Source organism: Microtus pennsylvanicus, chromosome 6, assembly GCF_037038515.1.
Source record: "Microtus pennsylvanicus isolate mMicPen1 chromosome 6, mMicPen1.hap1, whole genome shotgun sequence".
NCBI lineage: Eukaryota > Metazoa > Chordata > Mammalia > Rodentia > Cricetidae > Microtus > Microtus pennsylvanicus.
In genome coordinates, this window is record NC_134584.1 from 72358601 (window position 1) to 72371365 (window position 12765).

The following is a 12765-nucleotide window of genomic DNA, read 5'->3' on the forward strand; positions in this document are numbered from 1 at the left end:
TATTCTTAGGCGTGAGATTGCTGAGTGCAATTAAACTTTGGGTAAATCTAGCGTGAAACCATTAATCGCCTTTAAAATAGAATTGATGTCACTCATGCTGGAAGAGCAGGGTGGGCTGGCTGTCACCATTGTCACCATCAAAAGCACTCACAACAGGCCAGAGCTGAAGCAGTAAACAGACAATGGGCGGAAGCCCCAGGACCCGGTACTTCCGATCACGTGGCCTTGCCCGCCCCCTTGGAGACTGCGCGCGCAGGCCCGGGACGCCGTGCGAGTGAGCCGCGTGGGGCGGGGCGAGGACCCCAGCCACGGAAGGTGGGTTCTCGGGGTGCGGCGATGCGTGCGGGCGGAGCTTTCCGGCGCGCTGCTTCCGGTCCCTGGGAGGGCGGGCCTGGGCTTCCGGTGGCGCCCGGCGGCGGTTCTGCGCCGGCGAGGCCGCACTCTCCTGCCGCTGCGCAGGCAGTCGTGAAAGCTGATCCTCAGGTCCCTCGCACCCCCGTGTCCTAGAATGGCCGCTGGGACTGCGTCTTGGTGCCGGCTCGGTCCGTCGCTGCCTTCTGAGCCGAACTGCAGGGCTCTTCCCGGCGGCAGCACCCAGCTGGAAATAGCAGAGGTGTATTAAAGCAGTTTCCGTCCCCGCACTCTGTGATGACGACCTTTAATGCAGCCACAGCCCCAAATCAAGCGTATTCCAGGGATTCAGACTCAGGCGAACCTTCTTGTCCTCTTTAATACCAGACGCTGGCGGTAATTTGCTCAGCTGCATGACTTCATTAAAATTGAGCAGGTGTTTTTTTTTTTTTTTTAATATTTGTGGATACAGTCTTGTGCATTAGCATTCCTAGATCAGGAACCATGTTTCCTGATACATGTATGCACCGCTAATATAAAGACCTCTATGCATTTTTGCTGAACGGCTTTTGTGGCTTTCAAGATGACTTTCTTTCAGGTCACACGTTCTTATAAATCGCTGACTGCTAATTACATGAAAGCAATACCTAGTTAGCTCAGGAGTAATGAGCCTTTACATGCAGTGTCCAAGCTAGTAGTCATTCATCAAATGTAGCTGGCCTTATGTTTTTATTCATCCAAAGTGATATAAAACTGCTAAAGCATTTTCCCTCCCTGAGCCTAAAACCAAGTGTGTCACCCTGGAGATAAGCATTGGGATAGTGTGTGGGCCAAGTGCTTGCTTGCTCTTAGAGCGCCTTAGTCATTGCTTAAGAGGAGTCACACGTGAGTACCTTTACTTTCATGTCGTCTTTTATGCCCAGTGCATGTTTACTTGAATGAATTATCTGCATTAGAAAGGTTTCTAAAACTGACGGGAACGTTCACTTAGATAATATGTAGTTTTATTTTTAGAAGTCTCACTTTTAGGTACCTAATTTTAGGTATCAACAAAACAACAACAAAACCCACCATTTTTCAAAAAGAGAACTATGGAACAGAAGAACTATTTTGTTGTTGTTGTTGTTGTTGTTCAAGATAGGATTTCTTTGTGTAGCCCTGGCTGTCCTGGAACTCACTCTGTAGACCAGGCTGGCTTCAAACTCACAGAGATCCGCCTGCCTCTGCCTCCCGCATGCTAGGATTAAAGGCATGCGCCACCACTGCGTGGCAGAACTAAATTTTTTAAAGATGAAAATCATCTATTGCTCAAATTGAGTAGTTGTCTAACTTTGCACTTTCTTTTATTTAGGTAAAGGAATCTGGTATCTTAGCTCTATTGTACACATGGTGACTAACAGTTATTCTTGAAAAAGCTAAGTACATGGAAAATGTTCTCATCACAACATGTTAATTATGTGTGGTAACTAATTAATTAGCTAGGTTTTGTCATTCCACATGTATGTGTACTTCAGAACATCATGTAGACTGCAAATACATACAATTTTATGTTAGTGTAAAAAACTCCACTTTTTAAAAATTCTGCTTTTTAAAATAGAGGAAATATGTAAGCATATGTAGGCATGCATGAAGAGTGTATCAGAGTAACAAAATTTAAATTCTTAAGGGTGAGCGCATGGACTCATTGCCTAAATTGACTGTGATATTCACAGTAATTAAGAACAATATAGGTGTTAATTTTAAATAATTTATCTCATATCATAAATAGTACCATGGATAGTTGAAAGATAGTACTTTTCTATGTAAGACTGTAATCATAGCTTTTTGAAGCTGTTATCATGTGGAGCCTTCTGTTCCTTATCAGCCCCTTCAGAGTGCACTGCAGTTTTTCTTGGTCTGAGTCAAACCTTGTAAATGTTCCATGCTCGAACACTGGAATTTGAGGGAGGCTGCATTTGGTTTTATTTGTCTGATTGTCAGGAGAGGTTAACCTGTAGAGTTAGTCTACATCTATTGCCGTTTGCTGTTTTTTGGTGGTGGTGGTGGTGGTGGCGCTAACCTTTTATCTATTGCTAAGTTTTGACCTAATATATTCTCAAGTAGTTCATTCTTATCTCTGTGTGGGAAAATGCTCTAGGGATTCAAAACCTTCTTTTCATGACCTTGCACCAAAGACAAAGTAGGATTCAACTTAAATACTAGAAAGAATGACTTTAAATCTAAGAACTAACAACATTTTTGAGGCTTTAAAGAATACTTTTATTATCCTCTTGCTTTTTTTTCTCTGTAAGTTTATAAACATGCATTCATGGGGACTGGAGAGATGGCTCAGGAGTTAAGAATGCTGCTCTTCCAGAGGACGTGGACTTGATTTTCAGCAGCTACATGGTGACTTCAAACAGTAACTCCAGTTCTAGGGGAATCCTATGCCATTTTCCAGCCTTTTAAGGCACCTGACATGTACACAGTGTGCAGACATACATGCAGGCAAAATACCAAGACACATAAAATAAAATAATAATGAAAACACTCACAAAGCTTGTATTCATGAATAACATGGTTTTCTGTGATTTTGCACATGATTAAAAGAAATGAAAGCTTACTTTCCACATTTTAAAAATGAGTTCGTTTCTACTGCAATACAACATTCCATTGAATGAGTATACAAATTATCCATCCTGCCTCTAATGGGCTATGTTGTTTCTTATCTATTGCTGGTGTGGTCATTCTTTCAACATGCCTCAAGTGGGCTATTGGGTCATGACTGCTCAGCTTTGGCGATGCCATCACTACTGGTTATACCTTATTCTTGCCAACCTCCTATAACTTTTTGCTAGTCTGCTGGATGTAAATATCCTAGCTTGGGCTTTGCATTGCATTTTATTTTTCTTGAGGTTAAGCATCTTCACATGTGACTGTTGGCCACTTGGAATTCCTCATCTGTGAACTGTTTGCTCTTGTCTTCTGTCCATTTTCTTTGTCTATTTGACATTTACTTACTGTTCATAGGGAGTCTTCATGTTTTCTGCTTCTTACTTTGAGGGCTATATGTGTTGCAAATTTAATATATTTTTTCCTTTCACTTCAGCCTATTTACCTTTCCTCTCCTTTTTGTTTTCTGTTTTCTTATTATTTGCTTCCTTTGTGTTCTTCCAATGAAATCTGATAAGACTGCAGTCCAGCTCTGAAGGTAAATGCTCCCACTAGCAATTCATGTAATTGACCAAATCAAGCAAAACCCAATGAGCACAGAGACATATTGTCCCAGCTTCTTGTCAGTCACAGACAACCCAGAAAAAAACTGTGGTGATGGTCCCCTTTACCTTTTTATTACCTCTGGACAGAGTATATAGCCCTAGCTGGTCTGCAACTCACTATGTAGACTAGGCTAGCCTTGAACTCACAGACAACCACCTGTCTGTGCCTTGTGAGACCTGGGATTAAAGATGTGTGTGCCACAGCTGGCCCCTTGCTCTTCTTGTTAAACTTATTTTTGCTGTTCTATTGTGGGATAATTTTAAAAACAGCATATATCTTAGTTTTTTCAAATAACAGTTAAATGCCAAGTTAAACTCCAGCGCCCTCCCCCCCACAGGACTAGAACTCATGGCATGGGCTATCACCACATACTTTGTTGCTGAGCTGCATCCCAGCCCAGCTAGGTTACTCAGAGCAAGAGTTGACTACAGACTCCAGAGTAGTTTCCTAAACTTAATCTATGTGAAGTTTATACACTGAGTGAAAGCTCTGGCTTCTCCCTACCAGTGCACACACTGACTTCCCCCTCCAAGCCCAGGCCTCTGGTGCTTTCACATATCCTACCTTCTGCCTGTCTTAGTGCTGGGCTTGTGATGCTAACGTTTGTCCTACCTTCTGCCTGGTGTAGCACTTGCTTTGTTAGAGTAGCTGATATATCTCCTTTTCCAAAGCTCACTTCTAATAAACTCAGTGAAGATTTTGTTCCTAAGTTTTTTGTTTTTATAAACTTGCTTTTAAAATGAGTCATAGTTTTTTTTTCCTCTTAACTTTGTAAAGTTTATGGGTTGGAGTCATTTATTCTAGGTCCAAGTTCTCCTTTAAACAAATTGGATATGTGGGTACATTTATGTAAAATGTTAACCTCAGACTGAAATGGGTTGGTCAAGATGTCAGCTCCTTGTGAATATGGCAGTATCAGTGTGGTTTAGAAGGCAGACTGAGGGTCATCGACCGACAACTGGGGTCTTTGAAGCTGATGTGTGTGTCATAGTATTTTCAATTGTAGACAACTGCATAAGTGTAATACTAAGAGTATTTCCCAGTCCACTTAGTGTGGTTAACAGCAGTTGAGTCTCTACTGATAGCAAACATCATTTTTATTCACTTCATTTCCTCATTCATACAAAATTCTTTATCTTGCTTAAGTCAGAGTTGTAAATCTCACACTCTGATAACAAATTCATACAATTATAAAATTGTTTAGATGAAATTCAAAGGTGCTAAAGCAATGGCTTAGAGGTTTAAGAGCACTGGCTACTCTTTTAGAGGACCCAGGTTTGCTCTTTAGCATCTATGAGTTGGCATCCAATCCTCTGTAACTCTGGTTTCCAGGGAAATCTGATGCTGTCTTCTGGCCTCAGACACCAGCCAAGCATGAACATGTAGTACACAGACACACACACAGGCAGCATAACCACTTACATAAAATAACCTTTTAAAAATGGGAACGGGGGGGAGGGGGGAGAGGGAGAGAATATTATGTAAGATAAGATCTAGGATTGCTACAAACCTTTAGAAGGATTTGGTTTTGATTTGGAGGGCTATGTCTGACACGCACATGCACAGCACTTGCTGCTGGAGACGCAGCTCAGTTGGTAGAGTGCTTGCAGTGCACACACAGAGCCCTGCATAGACCTGGTGTGGTCGTTCATGCCTGTGATGTGAGCACTAGGAGAGGGAGGCAGGAAGATCGGTGTGCAAGGCCAGCTGAGACTCACAAGACCTGTCTCACAAACAAGCACGCCTTGTAAACATCCAGCTGTGGGACTGCGCGTTGAACAGTGTTACAGAGTAGGTAGTCTTGAGGGTTGAGCAGACATGTAGCCGAGACTGTCTCTAGGAATAATATCAACTCATTTTTTAATGCTGATTTCTTTCTTCACCTTGTAATTTCCACATTTGGCCCAAAGCACTTTGAAATATGGGCAACAGAGGGTTGTAATGCTTCTATATTATGGATATAAGCTTTTTTTTTAAATATTTATTTATTTATTATGTATACAATATTCTTTCTGTGTGCATGTCTGCAGGCCGGAAGAGGGCACCAGACCTCATTACAGATGGCTGTGAGCCACCATGTGGTTGCCGGGAATTGAACTCAGGACCTTTGGAAGAGCAGGCAATGCTCTTAACCACTGAGCCATCTCTCCAGCCCCTGGATATAAGCTTTTAAAGAGAGTTGAAGTGTCAAAACTAAGTCAGTTTACACAAAGGGAGCAGGATACTCAGAGCTTTTTCCTAACCAGTTTTAGAACAGAATGGTTTCCTGTGAAGACCCAGTTTTTTTCATGTATCAGTTAGTGATTTTACCTTATTGACTGCCTTTATTTTTCTGATTATTACCTACTTGCAGTGTAAGGCAGATGATAGAGTAATAAATTTCATTTGATTAACAGTCACTGGGTGCTGGGCTGGTGTCGCCTCTCTCCACGTCTTCCTCTTGTCTCTGAACACAAGCTTTCAGGGTGGGCTTAGGCCGCATTTCTTTTTTTCCCTCACCTCAGAACACTCTGGCCAAGTCACCCTGGAGCAATGTTTTTAAAGGAACACATGCAAAACTCCCAGTACCCCTAGACTGGCCACCCTCCCTCTGTCACCTCTGGTGGTGTCCTTCACCTCTGTGCAGGCAGCCTAACTAGTCTTGCTAGCTAGTCTTGCGTAGTGTTGTCCAGGTTTGTCTGTTGTTGTTGTTCCTCAAATTAGCTAAGCCTTTTCTTTCCCTCGGGCTTTCATTCTTTCTCAGTATGGAATTCTCTCCCACCAGTTCTTCACATGTCTGACTCATTTGGGGGGGTAGTTTATCTTACTCTATAGTCTGTTCATTTTGGGGGGGGTAGTTTATCTTACTCTATAGTCTGTTCATTTGGGGGGGTAGTTTATCTTACTCTATAGTCTGTTCATTTTGGGGGGTAGTTTATCTTACTCTATAGTCTGGTTCTTTGCAAGATTTCCTCACCCTGTTACTTTCTCTCACATCACCCAATATAATTTCATCTTGTGTCATTCTTACTTATATATTTGTTTGATATCAGTCTTGCCATGTAGAACACAATCCTTGAGAGGGCAGAAAGCTTGCATGTCCCAATTCCTGAAGTGCCAGTCACATAGTCATTGTGATCATAATGCATTCATAAAATGATCATCTCTAATGAGAAAACTCAGGAGAATCTGAAGATAACATCATTTGTAATTCTGGTGGCTTTTAAAGATGACTACCAAAGTTGTTCCTTAAGAAGCAGAGGTTAAGAGCATTGCCTGCTCTTCCAAAGGTTCTGAGTTCAATTCCCAGCAACCACCCGGTGGCTCACAGCCATCTGGAATGAGGTCTGTTGCCCTCTTCTGGCCTGCAGGCATACACACAGACAGACTATTGTATACATAATAAATAAATATTAAAAAGAAGAAGAAGAAGAAGAAGAAGAAGAAGAAGAAGAAGAAGAAGAAGAAGAAGAAGAAGAAGAAGAAGCAGCAGCAGCAGCAGCAGCAGCAGCAGCAGCAGCAGCAGCAGCAGCAGCAGCAGCAGCTTCTCTACGGACAGGCTCCAAAGTTACAGAGAAACCCTGTCTCGAAAAACAAACAAACAAACAAAAAAGAAGAAAAAGAAGAAGCTTCTCTGTTGGTATAGTAAACAGTGTGATTAGATGTGACCAGGACACTTTAACCTCTGTCATTTTGTCACAGAATAAAGGAATTGAAGTAACTGCTCCACTAAACAGTTCGGGTACCTACAGAACCCCATACATTGACATCTTCTACTAGGAAGAGATTGCTCTATGAAGTCACCACAACCGTGATGTCATGATGGTTCTTCCCACATGGAATCACTGGAATGTGACTATAGCCTTAACATATACACAAGCCACTGCGTTACTTACAATACAAAAAGTGAATAAAAGACTCTACAATCCTCTTAGTGTCAAAGGGGGAAATCATCTTAGTGTCTATGTGTGAAAATGGTGTGAAAACCTGTCCACACCTCTCTCTTGCAGAGAGTGATTATCAGGTGGGGTAAACAAAGACTGTGTTCAAGTGAGGCACCCACCAAGGGTACCCAAGAATCCACGGACTCCTTCAACATAGAGAAATAGTACAGAGAACAGCTGGATGTTCTTTGATATTGAATTTGATATGGAATGAAAGGGCATGAAGCCTTAGGCTGTATGCCGCTGCTCAGAAATTGCCTGTCTTTTCTGATAGTGGGGAATTTTCCTTGGTTTGGTGGTGTTGGGTCCATAAATCAGAGTAAAGACCAGCTATAATCTAGTATTTACAAGTGTTCTATTGTTGTGGAATGTTAGCTGGAGATAAGTTGCAGTTGTTTATGATGTGGAACTTTTGTTTAATGATGCAAAGATGTATTGCATTCTTTTATGTTGAATTTGTTTAATTCTGTGAAGCTGTTTTACTTTGCCTGTTTAAAACACCTAGTTGGTCTAATAAAGAGCTGAAAAGCCAGAAGCTAGGCAGGAGAAAGGATAGGTGGGACTGGCTGGCAGAGAGAATAAATAGGAGGAGAAAGCCGGGAAGAGGAGATCTAGGAGCGAGAAGGAGATGGGGTGGAGGACTTCAGAGACCAGTCACCCAGCCACACAGCAAGCCATGGAGTAAGAAGTAAAGAAAGGTGTGTAGAATATAGAAAGATAAAAGCTCAGAGGCAAAAGGTAGATGTGATAATTTAAGAAAAGCTGGCTAGAAATGAGTCAGGCTAAGGCTAGGCATTTATAAGTAAAAATAAGATTCTGTGTGATTATTTGGGAGCTGAATGGTGGCCTCCCAAAGACAAAAGAGATCAAAGAACAAAGAATTTTTTTAAAAAGCCCAACAATAGGGGCTGGAGAGATGGCTCAGAAGTTAAGAGCATTGCCTGCTCTTCCAAAGGTCCTAAGTTCAATTCCCAGCAACCACATGGTGGCTCACAACCAGTTGTAATGGGGTCTGGTGCCCTCTTCTGGCCTGCAGACACACACACAGACAGAATATTGTATACATAATAAATACTTTTTAAAAAGTCCAACAACATTCTATACAGCTGTAGAAAAATGCATTCATTAGTTTCAAAAAATTCAGACAACCAATATTTATCTCTAGGTTGTGTCCATACTAGAAAGGATCACTTCTAGTGTTTTCCTCCTTCCTTTCTCCTTCCTCTCCTCTCCTTTTCTCACATCCCTTCCTCTCTTTTCTTCCTTCTCCCCTTACTAATTAGCATGGACCCTGAAGTCTCTGAAGAAGGTGGTGACGACAAGAACACTTCTGTCTGTGTTGGCCGAGAGGATGACGTTAGAAAGTCGGAAAGAATGACAGCTGTTGTCCATGACAGAGAAGTGGTCATTTTCTACCACAAAGGGGAATACCATGCTATGGACATTCGCTGTTACCGTAAGATTTTGTTTTTAGAATTTGTTACTTGTTCATCACAAAACTATCAAAGTTCACTTTAGTGATTAGATATAATATCAATTCCTTTTCAGATTCTGGAGGACCTTTACACTTGGGAGAAATTGAGGTATGTAAAATTAAATTTAAGCAAATTCAGATGTTTCCAATATTTTTATTTTTGGAACCTCTGTGGGAACCACTTTAGCATGTCTGTTTCTGGTGTACAGGACTAAAGCACACGCCGATGTGAGCACTGTAGAACTGTCGAGGGTTTTAGCCCATGAAGAACTTGCTACTCAGTGTGTCCGCCACAGCCCAGCACTCTTGACACAGTGGTACCTATTGGACATGTAGAAGCCCACTCCCACAAATGCTTCCTGAAGTTAAGCAAACAGCTGTGTTTAAAGCAGATCCAGGTGGTGCCCATGCTCCTTAAGGCTTGGCAACACGTCCTTAGGACAGTTGAAAAGTTAAAGCAGATCCAGGTGGTGCCCATGCTCCTTAGGACAGTTGGAAAGTTGGGACCACAGATTTTGTGGCCATTTGCACACAGACCTTCAGTAACTCCCAGGCCTTACAATTCTTCTAGAAGCTACTGAAAATTCCTCTGGCAGCACTGGAAGCCCCACCCCTTTTTTGTGGCTCAGAGGCAGCTTGGTCTTCTGCCAGCCAGCCCTCCTCTGCTGGTGCTCCCGCTGAGTTCTAGCTGGCGACAGAAACTCCATTGTCCTCCTTTTGCTTAGGGCTGGATAACTTGGAAATTGGAAATAGGAGAGGGAAACACTGCTTTTGTAATAAACATTTTTTAGTATTTATTTAAATATATTGATATAAACATTTGTAATGTTGATTTGCTTATTTGTGCATGGAAAAAGAGAGTAACTGTGTGGAGGTGGCTGTCTTTTTCTATCACATGAGTTCCCAGGAACTCAGTCATCAGCCTTAGTGGCAAGGGCCTTCACCTGCTGAGCCATCCCCCTGGCAAGCTCCTCATTGGTTATGAGACAGTCTCATTGTGTAGTCCAGGCTGGCATCAAGATCCTCTGATCCTGAGTGCATGCAAGTCCGCCTGGTGTGGTTCTTTAACCCGATTCTCCTGCATTAGATTCTTAACTAAATCTGAAACCTATCTTAAACACTTGTAATGTCAGCCTATTAAATCTTTTGTTTTTCCCCTCTAGGATTTCAATGGACAACCATGTATAGTTTGCCCCTGGCATAAATACAAAATCACTTTGGCAACAGGAGAAGGATTATACCAGTCTATAAACCCTAAAGACCCATCAGCAAGACCTGAGTGGTGCTCCAAGGGAATAAAGCAAAGGATACACACTGTGACGGTGGACAATGGCAACATTTATGTGACACTTTCTAAGGAGCCTTTTAAATGTGACTCTGATTATTATGCTACTGGAGAATTCAAAGTGATTCGGAGTTCTTCCTGATTAAAAAATACATATGGCAGCAAAATTATGTGTATGTTTGAAAATATTTTACAGTTATTTTGTTCCAGTACCAAAGATAATTTTTTTCCAACATAGGTACATGTAACTTTAAAAACCACCGGTTTTTCCAGGGCCTGCAGATGGGCCAGTGGCTCAGAGCTCTTGCTCTTCTTCCTCACCCTCACACCTCACAGTCGCCTCTGACTCCAGCTCCAGGGAATCTTCTGGCCTGTGTGGGCACCAGCACACATCTCATAAATAAAAATAAAAGCAAGTATTTTTGAAAGTCCTGGATTTGGTGGTTTTGAAAGCACGTTTACTTTAGTATGACTCTGGGCCACTGAAGGTCGACAGAATATATCCCACCCCTCTCTGGACTGATTGGAATCTGTCCTTTAGAGGCTCAGAAGATCCAGTTAGGAAGGTTACAAGGTCAGTAACAGATAAAACAGAAGGTGTAACAGGAAAAGTTGAAGTGGGAGAAGATTTCTTTAAATCTGCAGGTTTATTTGGGAACAGTCACAGAATGGCCTCCATCCCTCTCTTCTATGGTTCCCAGCATTCTTCTGTTCTTGTGTTGCTTTGTCTACAAATTATCTGCCTCCTGTTTTAAATTATGGTTTTTACAGTTTTAAAAGTAAAATTAGGTATACTGAGACACTCAAATTTTAATGTATACTTTTGCTTACAAATGTTTAGCAGACATTTATTTATAAGTCAAAATTGCTTCTAATGAGGCCAATGTATGTGTTGAACTTAAAAATGAGAAACTTAAAACTAGGCATACTGTTACACACCTCTGATTCCAGCATTCTGAGGCAGAGGCAGGTGGATCTCTGTGGTTTTGAGGCCAGTCTGGTCTACACAGTGAGCTCCAGGCAGCCAGAGCTCCATAGTGAGACCCTACAGGAGAGGGAGAAGGAGGGTGCTAGATGTCAAAACCAAATAAAACTTGGTTCGACTTGTCTCTTAACAGGGCTAATTTCTGAATTTAAAAAAACCACCCACGTTAGCAAAATCTCTTACGAACCAAAGTATTTTGTTTGCATGAAACTTTCAAATAGAAGTTTAAAAGAATTTTGGAGAACAGTTTGTGCGTACGTGCATGTGTGTGTGTGTGTGTGTGTGCCTGCATGTGCGTGCATGTGTGTGTGTGTGCGTGTGTGTGTGTGTGTGTGTGTGTACAGATTCCCATAAATGTGTAGTATTTGTTCCTCAGAGTTTACAAGCAGACTGATGTTCTCTTGGTTTACCCTGACCTTACTACACCAGTAATTTGTGGCCACTGCTGCTCTGACTGCCTAGGACCCATATCGTGCTTGTTATTGAGCATAGAGAGCAGCACCCTGGTGTCTGTCATGCAGAACTTAGCACTCACTCAGTAAAATGTAGGTGTAAATGGGGCCAAAAAGGGTGTGTAGGTTATGAATTCGTGGTGAGACTGTTAAAAATAAAACTAAGTCTCAAACATAGTAATTTTCATGATGCAGGGTGATTTAGTGTCTATACCTAGTGCTTAACGTTCTCCTTCACCTGGATTCTTTCACTGGGTTGTTGTGAAAATGAGCCAGGAGCCCCGGAGAGACGACTGGCTAGCAGCACTCGCTGCTCTCGCACAGGGGACTGCAGTGTGGGCCGCGGCACCCACCTTGTGACTCACGGGTGCTTGGACCTCCTGCTGTATTTCCTTTTCTTTTGGGATAGGGGTCACATCACAAAAGTTACTCATTTCTGAGAACACTAACAAGCCAGACTTGGACTTTTCAACAATGTTTCCATCAACAGTTACTCTCTGGGTTCAGAAAATGCGCCATCTCTGGGCAGAGTTCATACCAGCCTGTTATTTCTTGGATATTCACAAATCTTATCATATCTTAGAATATAAAGTGCTTGAAAGCAACTGAAGTTGCGCCATTCAGCAAATCTAGGACTTGGTCTAGGCGACCAAGAATAGCAGCATTTCTGTCAGGAGCCAATGGCAGTGACGGACAATATGGATTCTTGTTCTAAATTTTTATCTTTAAATTTGGAAATAAAAGTGATCACTTTGCCAGGTTCAGTGCTGTGACCCTGTACTCCTGGTATCTCAGGAGGTTGAGGCAGGACAATCATTTGAGCCAGGAATTCATAGCCGGAATGAGGATATGGCCAAACTCCATTAATAGATAACAACCTCACCTTATCATTCTGTCTCATCAGATATGCAATTTTTTTATAAATTTATGGCATCTGAATTTCAAGTCCTTCATAACTTTACAAATGACTTATAAAATCAGTAAGGAGACTTGGCTACTCTGCCTGTAAATATAAAGAAATACAGTTTTTACTATCT

At 42.0% G+C, this 12765-nt stretch overlaps 1 protein-coding gene across 5 annotated transcripts; it reads left to right on the plus strand.

Moving 5' to 3' along the window:
* Positions 1-241: 241 nt before the first annotated feature.
* Rfesd (Rieske Fe-S domain containing) lies at positions 242-10458 on the plus strand. 5 transcript variants are annotated; one of them, XM_075976437.1, is made up of 5 exons: positions 360-787; positions 3522-3541; positions 8816-8988; positions 9081-9115; positions 10170-10458. In XM_075976437.1, exons 3-5 carry the CDS (start codon positions 8817-8819, stop codon positions 10431-10433), a joined length of 471 nt encoding a protein of 156 aa, XP_075832552.1. In that variant the 5' UTR covers positions 360-787; positions 3522-3541; position 8816; the 3' UTR covers positions 10434-10458. The 5 variants fall into 5 exon arrangements, with proteins under 5 accessions (XP_075832553.1, XP_075832552.1, XP_075832550.1 ...); XM_075976438.1 differs by lacking the exons at positions 360-787; positions 3522-3541 and adding an exon at positions 242-315; XM_075976435.1 differs by lacking the exon at positions 3522-3541.
* Positions 10459-12765: the final 2307 nt, after the last annotated feature.

Coding starts and splice junctions, on each gene's coding strand:
- Rfesd (XM_075976434.1), top strand. CDS start 662: ATGCAGCCACAGCCCCAAATCAAGCGTATTCCAGGGATTCAGACTCAG. Junction 748..8,815: donor TTTAATACCAGACGCTGGCG/GTAATTTGCTCA, acceptor CTTACTAATTAG/CATGGACCCTGAAGTCTCTG. Junction 9,116..10,169: donor TACACTTGGGAGAAATTGAG/GTATGTAAAATT, acceptor TTTCCCCTCTAG/GATTTCAATGGACAACCATG.